General features: G+C 51.9%; 1 protein-coding gene across 4 annotated transcripts; it reads right to left on the bottom strand.

The window, feature by feature from the left end:
- Positions 1–6,387: 6,387 nt before the first annotated feature.
- Positions 6,388–17,815, bottom strand: SPATA3 (spermatogenesis associated 3). Of its 4 annotated transcripts, none has more exons than XM_015087694.3 (4): positions 17,378–17,803; positions 13,862–14,036; positions 11,587–11,729; positions 6,388–6,458 (listed from the first exon to the last, which is right to left on the bottom strand). In XM_015087694.3, the coding sequence occupies exons 1-3, from the start codon at positions 17,661–17,663 to the stop codon at positions 11,624–11,626; spliced, it is 567 nt and encodes a 188-aa protein (XP_014943180.1). In that variant the 5' UTR covers positions 17,664–17,803; the 3' UTR covers positions 6,388–6,458; positions 11,587–11,623. The 4 variants fall into 4 exon arrangements, with proteins under 4 accessions (XP_014943180.1, XP_026903952.1, XP_026903944.1 ...); XM_027048143.2 differs by lacking the exon at positions 6,388–6,458 and adding an exon at positions 12,846–12,926 and having other exon boundaries at positions 11,598–11,729; positions 13,779–14,036; positions 17,378–17,815; XM_027048130.2 differs by lacking the exons at positions 6,388–6,458; positions 11,587–11,729 and adding exons at positions 11,795–12,217; positions 12,846–12,926 and having other exon boundaries at positions 13,779–14,036; positions 17,378–17,815.
- Between the last annotated feature and the right edge of the window lie 1,072 nt (positions 17,816–18,887).

Below are 18,887 nucleotides of genomic sequence, written 5' to 3'. Positions count from 1 at the left end.
ACTGGAGGATTTTTAAAACACTTAAAATTTAAAGAATATATTTTTATAAAAATGTTTATTTTTGAGAGTGAGAGGGAAAGCGGGCATGAGCAGGGGAGGGGCGGGGGGGGGGGCGGAGACAGAATCTGAAGTAGGCTCTGTACTGTCAGCACAGAACCCAACATGGGGCTCGAAGCCACGAATCATGAGATCATGACCTGAGCCGAAATCAAGAGTCAGGCAGCCAGCCGGGCGCCCCAAAGTGTCTCTTCTTGACCTAATTGTAGCCAGGCTTATCTGGCCCAGACCTTGGCCTGCTTCATCTGGTTTTAGTGGGAATCCTGCTGGGTCAGTTTACAGAATCCTTGGTATCTAACTATCCTTGATATCTGATCAAAATCCTCACCCATCCCTCTCAATATCTTTCACCCTGGCTTGCCTACAGCAAGAATCCTGTCGAGTTGGTTAAGCCAGAATTGCCCCTTACCCTATGTTTCCTCTTAGTAATTTTCTATCCATTGACCCCACCCTGCTCCTTGACTATAAATCCCCCCTTGTCCCTATGTTCAGAACGGAGCTCAGTTCTACACTGAGGTCCCTCTTCCCCTATTGCAATGTTTCCAGAATAAAACGTGCCCTCACTGCTTTAACTTCTATCTGGCTCTGGTCCTCTTGCAACACAAAAGTAGAGTGAAGAAGATGATAAACTCAGCGTGAACCAATCACACGGGTTCCACAGTGATCAGCTCACGGCCACCTTGTTTCATCCGTATCTCCATTTCCCGTGTCCCACATCATTTCATCCCTAAGTATTTCTATGTGTATCTCTGAGGAGGACGTCTTTTAAGCTGAACATAAAGTCATTTTCACACCTACAAATTTATAATAATTCCTTACTGTAATTAAATATCCTGTCCTTAGGTCATTAGAGGGTGTTTTGCGGAGGGGTAATGTGCTCTAATTTACTTCCTTAAATGGTCAGATTGTGTGGTATACTCTGGTACAGGAGGGTCAGATGGCACAGCCACTTTGGGGGTGTGGCAGTTTCTTTTCAGGTTAACCATGGGCCTACCTTTGGACCCAGGAATTTCATTCCTAGGTATACACCAAAGAGAAAGGGAAACTTTAGCCCACCAAAAGAATCACACAAACATATTCATAGCAACTTTATTTTAAAATCCCCAAACTGGAGGGGCGCCTGGGTGACTCAGTCGGTTGAGCGTCCGACTTCAGCTCAGGTCATGATCTCGAAGTTTGTGAGTTTGAGCCCCGCTTCGGGCTTTGTGCTGACAGCTCAGAGCCTGGAGCCTGCTTCGGATTCTGTGTCTCCCTCTCTCTCCGCCCCTCCCCCGCTCATGCTCTCTCTCTCTCTCTCTCTCTCTCTCTCTCTCTCTCTGTCTCTCTCTCTCTCTGTCAAAAATAAATGAACACTAAAAAAAAAATAAAAAAAAAATCTCCAAACTGGAAACCATCTGAATCCCCATTAATGTGCAAGGAGATAAACACATTGTGGCATGGTCACACATGGAAATACCCAGAAAGAGAAAGGAATAGATTATTGATATATACAAGACTATGAATCAGGTTCAAAACATTGAGCAAAAGAAGCCCGATACAAGTGTGTGTGCTGGTTGATTCCACTTATATGAGTTTCCAGAACAGGCAAAACTATGTGTCTGTCTGTCGGTGGGTGTAGAAATCAAACCAGTGGTTGTCTTGGGTGAAGGGGACATGAATATTGACTAGAGAGGGGCTGGTAGATGGGGAGACTTGGCGGTAAAGTTTGAAGACAGAAGAGTATCAGGGAGATGTGAGGTGATTCAATCCCCACCAGCACTGAAGCCTACTTGGAATTCGAGGTCATAAATTTAGAGTAATTCCAGGAGGCATGGTTGTATTTGACCAAGTCCCGCTGGACGTGCACCAGAGATGGAGAACTGGTTTTTGAACCAGGATGTGGTTTTGCTAAGTGAGTAAGAGGAAGAAAGTTGGCAAATCGGTTCCTAAGCCCACTAGAACAAGAAGACTTTCCTTTCGCTTCTTCCCACAGAGAAAGCAACACCCCCCCCCACCATATGCGCGAAACACAAATCCCCCCAAAGTGCAACGTAGACCCCAAAAGTTCCTCCAACCCACTTCTCCTGGTCAGCTCTGCCCAGCTCCAGGGGCTCGCCCGGGGGGCCTGCTGGGCTCTTTGAGCTACAGTAGCTGTGGGATTCTTCCACAGGCACTACCTCCTTCAAGATCCCTTATCAGCTCATCAAAACACCTTCTACCACATCTGCAGAATAGAGCACCAGAGGGTAAATCTAAATCCCAGTGGCATTCTGCAGCCGACTTCAATCCACACAGGCGTCCCGGGTATCCTCGGATTTCCCAGAACAAGGTACAAGCAGCTCACCCTTGACCATTGGAGGTGGGCAGGCAAGAGAAAGGCAGAAAAAGTGGAAGAGGGAGGAAGAGAAAGGTAAAAAAGAGAACACAATCCCAGGGGTTCAGCATCTTCATGGAGCTGGCCCACCCAGACCTTTCATCCAGAGTCTAATGCAAGACAAGATTGTCAATGTCAAGACAATGTACTGTCAAGACAATTATGTACTCCTTTTTTTAATGTTTATTTATTTTTGAGAGAGAGAGAGAGAGAGTGTGCACACAAGTGGGGGAGGGGCAGAGAGAGAGAGAGAGAGAGGGAGACACAGAATCCGAAGCAGGCTCCAGGCTCCGAGCTGTCAGCGCAGAGCCTGATGTGGGGCTCGAACCCACGAACTGTGAGATGATGACCTGAGCCGAAGTCAGATGCTCAACTACTGATCCTCCCTGGTGCCCCTATTTTATGTTCTTCATAAGTGGGATCAGTCGCCCCGGACTCGAACAGAACTCCTTAGCTCTCAACCTCCTGGAGGAGTTTGAGCCTGGATCCTTTGCTTCAGCCCTGCAGCTAAGACCAACTGGCCTTCTTCCTTGGATACTTCCCTCCTTGGCAGCTAACAGTGCAACACTCCCAGTAAGGAGGCACCTTAAGACTTCTTAGCCCCAGTCCTTTTGCCAGCTCATGGCTCAGTTCCCTGACTTTGGCCAGGAACGTATCATGAATCCTTCACAAGGGCACTTTGCCAACTCAAATTCCTGCTCCGAGTCTCCATGACTGGCTGTGTGAGGTGTCGTGAGAGTAGAGTATCTGCATGTTATTGATGTGTATGCTGTCGCTGCCTATACCGAGGAGAGCTGGCTGGGGAGAAAAGGTCTTCCAGAATCTTCCAGTGAAGCCAGAACTTGCAGCAGCAGCGTGAAAAGCTGTCTTACCTCTATGGGCTACCAGCAGCCACAGGCCTGATTTACTGCCCTGCCAAACATGGCATTGAGCCTGGGACCTCAGAGGAGATGGAAGGGGCTGCCCTTGGGTGTTCCACCTCAGTTTTACGACTGGACTTGTCATTTTAGTTCCCTGCATCCTGCTTACTCATTCTACCTGTGGCCCACCAGGTTTCGTGGCCAGTGGGAGAGTGGTTGTCCTCTGGAGGGTAGGGTGGGAAGGAGGAGGACCAGAGAAGTATCTGAAAAGCTCGGGACCTTTCAGTTGGTCCTAGCACCTGGCGCCAGTTAGCTGGGTGGGCCAGATGGGCAGCTGCAGGGGGCTCGGGCAGCCTGGACTTGGCTCTTCACCTCTTGTAGCCTCTTCCGGTGTACCTCTTCCGCCCTCAGAAGGACTGCTCCAGCGGGACAAGGCCCGACTTTCTCAGGAATAGCCAGTCTGTGGTCTAGAGACCACAGTCAGAGCCAAGGTCTGAATCTAGCCTGGTGAAGATGCTAGACCCACAGGCCCAGCCTCAGCCAGGCTGTCCCCAAACTCACAGCCACGGTAGCCTTAGTTCTCGCACTGTGGTCAGAAGTATACTTGGCCGCGCTTCTTTCTAGCTCTCCTCTTCCTTCTCCAAAGCACCTGTTGGGGCTGTTGCTCGAAATTGGTGGTAATTAAAATAGTTCAATCCAACGATCACTGTAAGCCACTCTGAATGCAATGGCCTAACCCAAATCTCAGCTTAGCAAAAAATGGTCCCAGTGGGGGCAGGCTTATTCATTCATGAGATTCTATTATGTGCCAGGAAGGATTCGAGAGAGGAAAAACAGCTGGTGTCTGCCTCCAGGACCTAACAAATAGAAGAGGGTATGTCCTACAGGAAATACCAACAGAACAGAACATACCAACATCCCCCCGTTACTTGGGGGATGCTTGGCATGTGACCGTTTATCATGCATGGTTTCTGCTCTTCGAGAGTGATGCCTATGGTCCGTGACCAGTACCGTGAGACCCAATGCAAGGGCAGTGTACTACCAGAGTATCCACGGATGAGCCCCGGTGGCAGTGATTGCCAAAGAGAATGCTATTGGCATTTTGGGTGGGATAACTCTTTGTTGTGTGGGACTGTCCTGTGCTTTGCATTCTCAGCCTTCATCACTAACAGCCCATAGTATCCCCCAGTCATGGTGATAGCCAGTCACATTTCCCGCAGGTGGGAGGGTGGGACTGCCCAGGTCACCACTGCCCTGAGGAATCCAAATGCCATGGGTCCGTGGCTCAAGGCAACTGTGAATTCTTGACTCCTAGCGACTCAGGCATTCATCCTGGTGAAATGGTGGGGGTGGAGGGGAAGGGGGCAGCAGTGGAGGGCAGCACTAGAGCTCTGGTCACAGGCCCAAAGCCATCTGGAGTGGAAAGCTGTGGTTTTTAGCTGCCTGGCATGGGTTCCCACTTCTTTGGGTAACAGGTTACGAAAATTATCATTTGGCCTCTTCCCTGCCGTCAGTCCTCAGACTTTCCGTGGGGTAGACCCTCAGTTCCACAGGTGGTTGTAGACTGGCCAGTCAGAGCATTGCCTTCCCCTGGGCAGAGCATGGGTTCCAGGAGGGACACAGGACCTGATCAGAGGCTGATCAGAGCCCTTTTGCTGCTTGGAAACAGACCACCTTCCCTGTCAGACTTGACCTTCAGAGGCTGGGGGGCTGTTGCTGCTGCAGCCATCAGACCCCCTGCCTGAAGATAGGTGACCCTGCAAAAGCAGAAACAGGTTTGGGGCTACAGTCTGCACCCCCGGAACCAGCCGCATCTGCGCTGGAATTTCCCTCTTGACGGGAGCCAATACATCCCCGTTTTGTTCGGGTCAGGTTGGGTGAGGTTGTCAGACGGGAACGACGAAAAGGGACTGATTAATATGCCGGGAAAAGGAGCTGAGTGTCTTCAGTCAGAGGAGCCACGTTGACCAGGGGTCCCAGTCCTCGGCACCAGGTCTATGCCCCCTTCATGCTGACCCTCAGGACACGACTGTAGCGTGACCCTGCCCCAGCCTGGAAGTCGGCATTCTTCTTGGGGGGGCTGCTTCCCAGAAGAGGTGACTCTCAGTCCAGGGGTAGGGACCCTCTCCCAGCCTGTCAGTCAGTGCCTGTTTAGGAAAGGAAATCCCGGGATGGGGAGGTGATGAGTGGGCTGCGGTGTTCCTCGGGACTGGCCCGGCCCACCTGGTCCAGTCCCGCCTTCCCTGTGACAGGTAGGCTGGCTCCCTGCCCCCTCACATCCCCTGGTCATTACTGAGGGCTTCAGTGCATTCTGGACTCCCAAGTGCAGCCATCTGCCTTCTTTGCCTGGGAGCTTCATCTCTGGAGCGGAGGAAAGTCCTGGGAGAAAGAACCATCTCCCTTCCAGCAGCCCTTAACTGAGGACCAATGGGACAGGTGTCTAAACATCCAGCTTTCCTGCCTCTGGTGGGATTACTCTGAGGTATATGGTCTGTTTCCCATCGTTGCCCCAGCAGGACTGGGTAGGCCTCAGTTGTCCTCAGGGGCCACCGCACCTGAATGGACTGTCATCTCTTCCCTGTTTCACACCCCTCTCCTGTACTCCCACTTTGAACTGAGACCTCTGCCTCAGCTGCTCAAGCCCCACCAGCCTCTGGCGGGTGTGGCTAAGTCCTCCGAGAGAGCACAAGACTGCAAGTGGTGACTGGCCCTGACCCTGCGCGTCCCCCATCACAGGTGAAGCTAAATGAAGCCATCTCCCAGAGACAGAGTGTCCCCGGGCACAGGGCCCCTGTTCCCCAAGGCGCAGGCCTGGAAGGGGGCCAGCACATTCCTCCTGTTCCCACTAACCGGGATTACCACTGGACGGAAGTGCAGTTGACTGTGTTAGGTATTGAATTAAGTTCTAGAATTCTTGTTTTTAGCTTGGGAAAATCAGAAACAGTTTGCTCTGAATGTGCAGAGAAAGTTGCCCTCCCCCCACCTCCCACCATCGGGTCTGTGGCCCCAACAGGAAACTGCAGGATCCCACCCTCATTGCCTGGGGCTCTCAAAGTCATCCCAAACCCATCTCCCAACGCACTTGCCAAGTCGAACTTTGTGTCTCTGGGTAAAACACACTCATGAAACAGAATTTTTTCTTTTTGTTCTATTTTGGTGACAAGAGAGATCCTTGATGGAAACTGGATCTGTAAGAAAAATGAGGATAGAGCCATTAGCTTAGACAATATTCCATGACCTTGGAATTTTGGTGGCTTCCCAGTTTTACCACCCCAAGGGTGAAGGTTCAGCAGCTAAGATCCTCTTGTGGAAAAATAAATGATTTAGGATTCAAATTTCTGTCATTGTCTTGTCAACTAGTTTCATCTAAACACAGCCACTTAGAGCCTGGTGTTCCCTTTAGGCTATAACGCACTTATGCAAAGTTCTTGGCAGGTACTTGGCTCAGTCAACATTGGCGCCTTCTTTTCCTGTCCCTTCTCCCAGGGCTCCCAGCAGCTACGATAGAGCCTCACGGCCCCCAAGCTGGATTGTGGCAATGAATTTTACTATGCTCAGTGCCCAAAAGGAGAGGGGAAACAGCCCTTTGCTTGTAGTGTCTCATCATTCTTGGAGGGATGCTGAGAGAAGGGCTTCCCATGCTTTAAGAAGGAGGATTCTGGAAACGCCTTTTTCCAGAGAGGAGGCTTTGTCACTGTCATTAGATGGTTCTATAGTCTATGGACTAAGAAGGACACCAAACTCTCTATTTCCCTTCCACAGTGTCTAATTGCTGAGCCTATGGAACCCAGGATGACTCAGTGTACCCCCCATGCGCGCGCGCGCACACACACACACACACACACACACACACACACACCGACTTTCATATAACCTCAGGGTCGCTTTCAGTGGCTAAAGCACTTGTCCAAGCCAACAGATCCGCATTGGGCGTTCATTCTGCACTTGGCTCCCATATCACCTTCTAAAAACATTCCTACCTATTGTAGTGGGTGCTTTCCCCTTAGGAAAGGGAAGCACATGTCTGTCTGTCCACACTCCGTGGACAAACAGAAAGGTAGCGGCAGGGTCCTTATGATCAGAGGTCCCAGCCCTGCTCAGCCCCTTCCACTGAGATTCTTGTCTCCTTACTGCCTTTCCCTACATGTGGACACCACTTGTTGACCTGAACCTATCTGTTCTTCTTATCTCTGAGAACTTATAGGGACCCTGCATACTTGCCTAGACCCAGAGCAGACCCACAGTAGGTGTCTTCTCCATAGGCACCTTCCTTCACTAGCAGACTTCTAAACGACCTCTTCCTGGCCTCAGTTCCTGGCTCTCTACTCTATTTATGCCTTCTCTCCGAGTCATCTTAGCCACTGCCTGTGGCTGTATATCTCAGCTATTTCTAATCACTCCTACGCTTAGAGCTAAGACCGGGCTTTTCCGCTGACTTCCATATATCCATCTGCCTATGTGACATGTCCTTTTGGTTGTCCAACATCTTAACGGTAACAATGAACAGAATTCTTGATTACTGCCCCCTCCTGTGCCTTGTGCCTCTGGCAATGGCACCTCAAGGACTCCTCCTTGAGGCTTCCTTTCCCTCATCGCTTCATTCAATCTATCAGCAAGACTTGCTGGTTCTATATCCGTAAGAGCCATCACCCTGTTCCAAGTGCCATCTTTGCCTGCCTAGAGCAGTGCAAACAATTCCCATCTCGTCCCCCTCCCCCTTTTCCATTCTCTACTTGACAGGACCTGCAATTATTTTGAAATCTAAATCAGCAGTTTGAGAGACTTCCCTCTGAGGGGAGAATGAATGAATGAATATATGTAAAGCACCCGGAACAGTGCCTGCACACAGGAAGTGCTATATAAGAATTTGCTCTTGCCCTGCTTCTGGGGCTTCCAACCCATCTGGAACACAAGAGAAATCTTTGAGGCCCTGCCTGACCTTGGTCCCTCCAGTGGCATCTTGGCTTCAGTCATACTGGCCTCTTGTCTGGCCCCCAAAACGTGTGAGGCTCCTTCCTGCCTCAGGGCTATTGAATTTGCTATTCTGTCTGCAAGAACACAGACATATTTGCATAGTCTGGCTCTTTCTGCCATGTGTGCCTCAGTTCAGAGAAGCCTTTACAGACCAGCCTGTTCCCAGGAGCACCCCCCTCCCCCCCGATCATTCTGACCTTCTCTGTTCTTTATCAGATCAACTTTATGTCTCTATTTCCTTCATAACATTTGCCACACAATCAAGAGATCTTGTTTATTCGTTAACTTGTCAATTGTCTGTCTGTGCCCTCTAGAATGCAGGCTCCACCAGGGGAGGGCTTTTGTTCATCTTGGTTTACTCCTATCGCACAGGGTACATACCCCAGGAATATTTAATGAATGAATGCATTATTTAATTAATGAACACTCTTTCTCCCCATCTGCACTCTGCCTTCTAGCTTGGATGTCAGGTAAGCATTTGTGTCTCCCTGTGAATTATTATTCCCTGTTCCCCTCTCTTGGGGGCCTTGGCCAGCCTAGATGCACTGACTTTACCAGACCTCAAAGTCCCAAGCCTAGCCGTCGGCTGTTGGTGGACCTTGGTGTCATCAAGTCTCACCGTACCCGGTGTGGTGCTGGGCACATGGTCAGTACTGACATGTCACAGCCGTGCTGCCCCACTTGCCTGTTGATAGAGTTCGCAGGGGTTCTTGTGGGGGACAGTGGGAAGTCAGAGTGGGAGACACTGTGCTTGACTAGTGTCCAGGAACTGTCACTGCAACCTCTAGGCTTCTAGAAAGTCCTCTCCTGCCCCCTGCTGGTGGTGCCATAATCAGACCCTCAGACTCAGTGTCTACTCAATGATGGGATATGACCCTGTAGCACAGGCTCCGACAGAAGCAGGTCTGGAAGAGGCTAGGCCTGCTGAGGTCGGTTAAAACGCATTTCAAGTACCCCAATGCCATCGCAGTGCTGGAACAGTAATTTGACAAAAGCAGTGGGTTACGTGGAGAAAGGCCACCTCATCAGGGCTGTGGGGTCTGGGAAGGACCCTGTCTCAGGCCACTCAGGGTGGGTGGCACAGCCTCCCTCTCCCTCAGGGGAAACCAGAGTGGTCGAGGGACAGCTCCGTGCAGAGAGAGGACTAGCATGTCCCTGGTCCCTGGTCGCTGGCCGGACCAGCCTGTCAGGTTGGAGACCTGTCCCTGGGCTGGTTTCGTCTGGCCCCGAGAAAGCTGCACCCTAGCCCTGCATCCAGGCACCGGGCCCACCCTGAGAGGACATAAGGAGTTACCCCTCGAAGCAGAAGAAAGCCGCGTGAAGTTCGTGCACTGCGTGCGTTTCTAAGTGACATCCGCGATATAGGGCCCACCAGCCACTTGAACCCCCACCCCCAACACACTCGGGGCTTCAGTCTCTGGGGTCTTGTTGAATCTGCCACTGATTCACTCTCAGGCCCTGGGAGAGTGACCTCCTCCAGACCCGGGACGGGTTTCCATTCCTCTCCCCTCCTCTCCATTTCCCCCTCCCGGCCACCTTCTCTTCCCCTCCTTGCCATCAACCATCTCCTTCCTCCCCTCCCTGCACCCTCCGCGCAGGGCTCAGCACTGTGTGAACTGCAGTATATATGATGCTTCACATTAAGTAACTGGGGTGCCTGCCATTCCTGGGGTCTCTCAACTCCGGTTAAAGTGGAAGACAGCGTCTCAGTGTGGCGCTGCCTGTCTTAACATCCAACACCTGTCCTTGGAGCACACAGGGCACTGCCTTGAAAGCGGAGGCTTTCTCAGGTATCCTTATCGGCTAGAATTCCATGACATTTTGGATGTATATTTACTGTGTAGTCTTTTTATGGAAAGGGATAGGATTTTCCATTTATGGCCAGAACTAAATTTCCCTTGAAAATAAATGCATGGAAGTTAAAAAGAAAGCTAATTAAAAAAAAAAAAGAGTAAGTGATATTACAGATGTCAACCCAGTGAGAGGGATACTATCATTACCTCCATTTAACAAAAAGAAAAATGAGGTGTCAGGAGTTCAGGAACTTGTCCCAGGCTCCAGAGACCCTGGGTGTGGAATGGGATCTGACGTTAAACTTGCGTGCCTCGAGGGACAGAACCCAAGCTGACACCGTGGGCCCTGTTGTAAGGAGCCTCTAGAACAAAATGGCTCAAGGGCATTCTTCAGACTGCAGGTCACCATCTACCCATCCCCTGTGACCCGCCTGGCATGTCTGAACATCCCCTCAGTGCATCCTCAAAACCATCGCCCTTGGAGGTCGTCACTAGTCCCCCTACGTTAGCCATGGCGTGGCTCTCACAGAAGTTAAGTGATGCGTCCCCTAAGACCCAGCCACCAGGTAGCAGAGTCAGGCCTGGGACCTACTCCAAAGCCTGCATGTTTCCAACCACCCCCATGGTGGTAGGGGTAACAAGACCCGCCACCTGGCCACCTTATCTTATATTCCAATAATCTTGAGGAGAAGGCCCCACGGTCTTCCCTGATGGGGAAATGGAGCCTCTTGGTGGCTCTGGAATTTCATGAAACTTAAGGTGCGTCCACAATAGTCCCTCGATCAGGCAGCAGAGCCCCTGAGCAGGTGGTGAGTTTACTGTCTGGGTCAGGCTTTTGAGATACTTTGAGCATCTGTTCCCACCTCATGCCCTGCTGTGGCCACTCCCTGTCCATTCTGCGGCCGGTGGAGGTCTGGGGGTGGGTGGAAACGCTGCCATTACCACCCGACCAGCATTAGCAGGCGTTCACTGCAATGGGGACTTGGCACTGGGGACAACTGTGGGTGCTCCTGGTGCCCACCCAGATCCCCACCAGCTCTGTGGTGTAATTCCGCGCCAAAGCTCCCCTGGGGTCGAGCTGAAGCTGGACTCCCCGCTGAGACCTCCTCCTCGCTCTACTCCGTCCTCTGTCCTCTTACCTCCCTCACTCCCTTTTTCCTCCACAAATCCTGTGCACCCAAATCCCTGTCTCAGGCTCTGCCCCTAGGAGCCTGGCTAGGAACCTCTGCTCCACGTCTCCCATTTCCTCCCGTCTGGTATCCCAGGCCAGTGGGGGTTGGGGAACCTTGGTTTGACAATCCCAGTATGGGTCTGGCATTGTCCTAGAGCGTCGGGCTGTGCTTGACAAAGCCAGGTGACCTTGAATCCAGGAAGAGTCCCTCGGTTCTTAAGCTTTCCCCGAGAGGCTGGGGGCTTGGTCCACCCATAAATTCCCCCTTTATTCAGAGAAGGAGAGGCACTCCCTCAGCCCGGTCCTGCAGGGACGGTGGCTCGGTGGCTTGAGGACCAGCTCTGCAAGGGGGAGCGGGCACAGAGGGGGTCCACGTACCTGCCGGGCCACGGGCCTGGGGTTTGTTCACAAGGATTCAGTGATGTAACAGGCAGCCCCCAGGGCTCCCAGAGCCACAGCGGCAGGCCCGAGAGCTTGGAGCACGTGAATTACGATGAGTGGAGTGTTTTCTTGTAGGTTCTCTGTAGAGCAAAACAGAAAGCCCACAGGTTGGGGGAAGCTGGGACTCTAGTGCCCGTCTACGTGCAGGGAAAGCAGAAATCGTAGGGTGGCCTCGGGATTTCAGGAACGCCTTCTCCCCGTGACCGAGCCTCCTCTCAGGGGGACACAATTCCGCCCATCCCTTCCAATAAATCCCTGTCGCGAGAGTCCCTGCGTCTGAGGATGGGCTAGCCTGGGGTGCCAGCTCCCCGGGACACCCAGGGAGCAGGGTACGAAGGCGGCGAAGGCCGCGGTGTGCCAGGCCCCATGCCAAGCACCTCACACCCAGCGTCTTCCTCAAGCCTGACAACCACCATGTGAAGCGGGTTGTGTCATGTGACTCCATTTTGGAGGTGAGGAATCCGAGGAAACAACATATGACGCCCACCACACGGGCGAGGAAAACAGATGATCACGCTCCTGAGGAAGGCTTTGACAAAATGCAGTATCCGTGTTGACATCGATCCTACTGAAGTAGAGAACCTTATTCAACGTGACTGTGTGTTTCAGGCCAAGGTCTCACATTCCACTGCACCAAGAGGTGTCAAGATGATGGACCCTGGTGCTAAAATTTGAGCGGAATCAAGACTGACACGTCTTACCCCGGCCAGACTGGATCTCTGCCCCTTCCCCTCACTTGGCTAATTCTAAGTCTTTTACCTTTCCCTCTGCCACCTAGGATGCTCTGTCTTTTCATCTTAAGCCACGGAGGATCCCAAGACCCTTTTTGACTCAGCTCAGATACCAATGACACTGCAAAGTCTCCCTGGACCCTGATTTAGGAGCGAGCGCTCTTTTCCTGAAGCTCTTAGAACATCTCTAGGACAGACGTCACTTTCCGGCTTGCATCTGAGATCCTAAGGCCCATGTCTCAGCTTACCACGTAGACGGTACGGTTTTTAAGGGTAAAGTTCCCTGTTCTGGTTTTCCTCACAGGGCTTAGTATTCTATCCAGAACAGGTTTTCCCGCTTGTTGGTTTTAAAGTGATACGAATCCGTGGCTCGGCTTAGCACCAGATGGATAGGAATACTAAGTGTGTGGGAGGAAAGTCAGTAAAGGCGAGTGGTGGGCAGATCATTCCTCGACGGGGACTTACCAGGTTGTATTTTTGGCTTTACGCATGTTCTCCCAACACACCTGGGTATCCGTTTGCTTCTCGTATGTCTGAGAGATGGTGCTTTTCAAGGATGGACAGGAGAGGGGATTTGGTGGTGGAGACACCAGCCAAGAGGAGGAGCAGGATGAGGGTGAGGGGGAGGTGGGCTCTGCTTCTGGGTTAGGGGTGTGAGATCCCCAAGTGGGAAGCCGCTTCATGGACATCGGGTGAGACCCTGAATACAGGTGCAACTACTCTGGGGCCCAGAACTGGGGGCAGATGATGAGGGCTCCCCTCCAACCAGCCCTTGCACAGAGCCCTGCACCACTGGGCAGGGGACTGACACGTTCAGTCCAGTTTTCTGCACAGGGGTCTTCCCATGAGGGGTGGCTTTCTCCTGATGGCTCCGTGGAAGAGGAAAGGAAGGCCAGATACTGAGGAAGACTCTACGGGAGGCTGCCCAGCCTGGGGGCATGTCTCCTGCGGAGCTGCCGGAAGTAGCCGGAAACCGCTGAAGGAGTGGGGATCTTGCTATTACCAAGGGCACGTGTGAGTTGCAATCAGCATCTGTCACTAAAGTCTGGGGGGTAGTGCAGATGCGGGTCAAGAACCAGAAGCTCTCAGCTGTTGTATGGGCCAGAGAAGGCGTCCAATCGCCAAACACAGCATTTAATCACAAAGCTCTGGGTGACAGGGGATTTACTAAGGGCTGTGAGGGCATAGACTCTGAGGAAGCAGTGGGCCCATGGAGAAAAGAAAAACGTGCCTCCCAAAGAAGCCATTTTCAGTAAGGAAGAAAATTGGCACCCCTCCGTGCAGGTGGGGTACCCTGGGGGTGTGGGTCTGGTCAGAAAGGGCAGGGTGCCAAACCCCAGGAACTGGCCACCCCGGGAGAGGCTTCTTTTCTGCCTGGGTTTCCCAAGAAGAAGTTACCCATGGCTGCTACTATGGTCCGGGGCAGAGCCTGACCCCAGGAATTGTGCCCTGAGGGTCCAGCCCCCCACGCGCTCCAGAACCTGTAGAAAGTGAGGAGGCTTGGAAATCCTCTTCCTGGCATGGTTGGCCAGGGTAGAGGAAGGAGGACATCAAAGATGCGGCTGTGACACGGGCCCAGACGACGCCAGCAAGCAGAGCTTCCGGGGCAAGCGGAACAGGAACAAAAGGCCCGCGGCCCCGCACGAGTCAGAGACCCTGGATGGACAGAGGAGGAGACAGATGAGGGATCCCCTGCCTCCAGGAGGCCAGCAGGAGCCAGGGAGACACAGGAGAGAGAGCAGGGGAAGCTGGTTGTTTTAGGGACCGGAGCTCCCTGGGGATTGCAAAATCATGCCGTTAACAGCTCACACCCGAGCAATACTTCCTCCCTCCCCTCGTCATTATCCTCTCATCTGTCAGGACAACCCTGCCGAGTGGAATATCGCCATTCTCAGTTTGCAAATAGGGAAACAGAGGCTCAGAGAATATATGGGCTGTGCCCTTATAACAAGTAGATTCAAGAAGTGGGCTTCGGCTCAGGGGTGCTAACTCATTCTGTGCTCCTTCGACAGACTTCACAGGAACGGACGGCAGCAGGGGACCGTCCGCTCGGCGAGAGGGGGCATCTGACATTGGTCCAAGGTCCATTTGCCCGGGGTTCACTGACTTATCCAGAAGCCAGCTGCTGCTCTGATTTACGGTCCTTGAGACGCCTCCCCAAACTTGTCTCCCATGTGTCCCCTGCCAAGGATCCCAGCGGAACTCGGAGATGCTGTGCTGTTACCCAAGGGGACTTCCGGGCGGATAACTCCCTCCTCGTGCAGTGACTTCAGTCCTGGCTTCCTGACCGAGCTACAGGTTCTTCCGACCAAAGCTCGGCCAGCGGTCCACCGGGCAGACTCAGCACCCTTCCTGCTTAGACCCGCCCACGACAGATACTTTTTCTGGAATGGGGAAGGAAGGGACTCCAAAGGCAACACTGGTCTTTTTTCTCTGTTAGAACAATTTTTTTAATAGGCTTTTAATTCCTGTACATGACATTTACCCCTAAAAGTTTTCAGTGGTTTCGGTCAATCAACAGAGGTGTACAACCATCATTACTAATTCCAGAACATTTTCATTTGTCCCCCAAGGAAGTCCCATAACCATTGAGCAGGCACTGCCTTTCCCCACTGCCCCCGGTTCCTGGCAAGAAATTTGCCTATTCTGTACCTTTCATAAATGGAATCACTCATGTGGGCTTTTGGGGGAGTAGCTTCTCTCACTTAGCCTAATGTCTTTGAGGTTTGCCCGTGTGGGAGCACGTGTCAATATGTCAGATAGTATTTCATTGTATGGATACCCCTCACGTTGTTTATCCATTCGTCAGGTGGTTGATATTGAGTTTTTTCCCCCCACTTCTTGACTATTATCACCGAAGCTGCTGTGGACATTCATGTACAAGTTTTTGTATGGATGTTGTGTTTTTAATTCTCCTGGGTATGGACCCGGGAGTGAAATTGCTGGGTCACATGGTAACTTCACTTTTTTTTTTTTTTTTTTTAAGTTTACTGATTTGAGAGACAGAGAGCATGAGCTGGGGAGACAGGCAGAGAGGGAGGGAGAGAGAAAGAGAGAATCCCAAGCAGGCTCCATGCTGTCAGTGCAGAGCCCAACGCAGGGCTCGACCTCATGACCATGAGATCGTGACCTGACCTGAAATCAAGAGTCGGTTGCTCAACTGACTGAGCCCCCCGGGTGCCCCTGTCCATCTTTCGATTATAGCCATTTTAGTGGAAGACTTGTACTTTCCTGAACTGCAATGTTTTCTGCATACAAAGAGATTTGGATCTTAGCAAATGGCACCCTTTATTTAAATAAAGGCCTTTGTCCCTTATCGCCAGCATTGTTTCCCACTCCGGTTCACAGGGAGAAAATTCCTCTGGCAGAAGAAGTGTAGGGGGTCCACTGTAACCGCTGACAGGTCATCACTGTTTCCTGCTCGGCCATCTCAATAAGCAGAATCCTTTCCCCAGGAGTGAGCCACATGCATTCATCACAAGATTTGGGGATGGAAAATTTTGCTTTCTACAGATACCAGTTCTGAAGGCCATAATCCAGAAATGTTTATGTCCGTGGTTGATGATCACAATACACATGATATATCACACTGATAACTATTTCTACATGTTAAAAATGAATTGATTCTTAGCCATGGAAATAGGATTGTTGTCACAGTGGTATGTTGGATCTGGCTCTCTCACTAAATCTCACATTTTTTTTTTTTTTTGTATCCACATCGTCGCAGAGGAATAAGCCGCAGCCCAGAGAGCGTGGCCTGCTCAGGACCATAGAGCCACCGGCACTGGCTCACGGTGAATTCAACAGAATCCCAGAGAAGGGTGTTCTTCCTCCTGGGGAAACCACCGGACTCTTGGGACCAGAAGGTCAATCAATGTCACAGTGAAGAGCAAGGGTAGTGGAATCAGAGTAGATGGAGGCTGCCCTCTCCCTGCTACTACTGCTTGCTTGAGAGTGTGTGGTTTGATTTCTTTGAGCCTCAGTTTCCCCATCTATAAAAGGGAGACGATGATAACAGTAGCGCCTTTATAGGACCGTCAAACGGGAAGGTTAACATAGACAGTTGAGCCGAATGCTGGGTACATCGTTGATACCCAGTGGCGAGAGTTAGTTAGTTATTACCACTATTAGCAAAAGTATGAACCAGCCCGTCTCCTGAACGCCACTCGAATTCCCTCTACACAATCCAAGGTTCATTCGGACCCTGGCTACCCAGGAAGACGGGGGACCACTTTTCCTAGACAGCCATTCCATTTTCAGAGAGAACTAATCGTCGGAAATGTCTTCTTCGTGTTGAGCAGAAATCTGCCTGTCTACGGTGTTTTCCACAGGGAAGGCCGCCAGATTTAGCAAATAAAACTGCAGAATGCCCATGCCATGTTAGGACACACACTAAAAAATTATTTGTCTGTCTGAAATTCAAATTTTACTGGGTGTCCTGTATTGTATTCAGCAACCCTACTCCTGGGCGCTTAGTCAGACGTCGGAGGGCAACACGGAGCAAGTATACTCCCGACATTCACTTGACAGATTTCCTCCGATGCCTTCAACCAAACCTCATACGTCAAATGGTTCTTGCTTCCCTGCCCTCTCATCCCCCATTAACCTGCACTATCTCTTTTGGACTGGATTGTGAAGCATCTTTTACAGCACACAAGGATAGTCCGATGAGGGCGGAGTATGACTACCTCCCTCGTCCTAAACCGTATATGTCTGTTAACACATCCTTGGTTTTTATTTTTGAGCAGCCACACGGCACTCCTGACTCCTGTTGAGCTAGTATGGTCGCAGAGCCAAGGCAAATGTCGACATGTACGCGTGGCTGCCTTCTTCATTGAGACTCAGGATGGTGGGGAATAGCGAGATCCAGGAATCCTAGTCTCTTGGGTAAACGCGAAACCCCCAAACCCGCACAACCCACAAGCACAGGTCCAGGATACGTGTCAACCAACGCCACGACCCGAAATGAGCCAGCCTCTGGGGGACCCTGTGCCCACCTGATTTCCTGGATCGAGAGGGTGCTTTTGTGGTAGGGTCCGGAGGCAACCGGCCCAGGGCCGGTGCAGGGGCCCGGGCTGAGGGTCTGCTTTCTGGAGCTGGGAGAGCCTGGGGTGCAGGCTGCTGGGGGACGGATCCAGAGCTGGGCTGCGGGGTGGATCCAGGGCTGGGCCGAGGGGTGGACTCTGAGCTGGCGTGCTGGGGTGTGGACGACTCCGAGCTGGCGTGCTGGGGTGTGGAGCCGCGGCGTCTGGACTCTGGCTTCTTCTTTTTGCCCTTCCTCATGGTGGGTTCTGTTCACCTACATGTGGACCTACATGGAGCTGCCTAATCTTCCGGCTCCCTCCTGGAAGGGGGCCGTTTGCCCCTGCCCTGGGGGAAGGCTCTGCGGACCTCAGCCCCGCAGAGAACAGTCACCTACAGCCCTCCTGTGAGGTCACAAAAGCCGGGGGGGGGGGGCTCCTGTGGCAGGGCTCTGCGGACAGCGTCCTCTGCCCACACTAGCCTGCTGCCCTCCCTCCTCCCCAGTTACGGGGATGGGCAGAAGGCACCTGCTGGGCCCTCCAGCACCTAGTTCCGCCTGGCCACAGGGCCTGTGACAACCTGGACCCCCACGGTTCTGCTACCTGAGCGCCTCCTTCAGGCACCTCCCCGCTGGTGTGTTCCTGGGTCCCTGTGCGCTTTCTGTTTCGCTCGGAGGCACCCTGGCTGTGAAGCTCATGTGACGCTCAGCTCTGTCACCGGTTTCCACATACCAAAACCAAACGATTTCACCACGGTAACTTTACCGAAGACTGGGGAGTCCGTGGATCAGCTGTCCCCCCCACCCCGCCCACTCAGGTTCTCTTAAAGTAGCTTCTCCTTTCTTCCCAAACCTGCCCTCCCTCCTGTGGGAAGGGGCAGGGGATCCCCAGCTGTAATAAGAACCCTTAGTTATGGTGAAAGAAGTTTCCCTGAAAACATACCAGCTTTGTTCGAACTCATTACGCTGGCAACAACTGACTACCTCTTAAACCCCAAAGTCGTCGGGTCGATCAGGGGACCCTGAATCTTTCCTGAAGGTGAAAATATGATTTTCCTTTTAGGATGGGCGCGGATAAAGCATTTTTAAAAGACAACCTGAAACGTCACACTGACTGCAACAACAGGATGTGTTCAGATTAGAAGACCCTATCTCCACTACTGATGCATCACCAGGTGGGTGAATATTCAGCTGTTAACTGCATGTTCCTAGGAGGTGATGCCCTTGCTCCAGGACAAGGTTAAGGGCAGACATAGCCAGAAGGCACCTCCACGCAAGGCCAGAGCCAATATGAAATATGAAATGACAGAAAGTAGTTTAGGGATCCTAGAGCCTGAAAAGAACTTAAAGAAGAGAAACTGAGGTTTAGGGAAGTTAAATCACCTTCCAAGGTGACACAGCTGGTTGGAAGCATCGACAAGGCCAAATTCCCATTCAGAGCTCTTTCATGATTTCAGAAGGCAATAGGGAATCGGATCATTATATAG

Source organism: Acinonyx jubatus, chromosome C1 (genome assembly GCF_027475565.1).
Source record: "Acinonyx jubatus isolate Ajub_Pintada_27869175 chromosome C1, VMU_Ajub_asm_v1.0, whole genome shotgun sequence".
In the NCBI taxonomy this organism is placed as follows: domain Eukaryota; kingdom Metazoa; phylum Chordata; class Mammalia; order Carnivora; family Felidae; genus Acinonyx; species Acinonyx jubatus.
The sequence above is the reverse complement of the archived record's forward strand: the minus strand, read 5'-3'. Positions and strand labels throughout refer to the sequence as shown.

Bases quoted from the DNA above. Each gene is read 5' to 3' on its own strand.
- SPATA3 (XM_027048130.2), bottom strand. From the start codon at position 17,663: ATGAGGAAGGGCAAAAAGAAGAAGCCAGAGTCCAGACGCCGCGGCTCC. The intron at 12,927-13,778 runs GTAACTTCTTCT...ATCCTTGAAAAG, and splicing joins GACCATAGTAGCAGCCATGG to CACCATCTCTCAGACATACG. The intron at 12,218-12,845 runs GTAAGTCCCCGT...TCTCTACTTCAG, and splicing joins AAAGCCAAAAATACAACCTG to TAGGATCGATGTCAACACGG.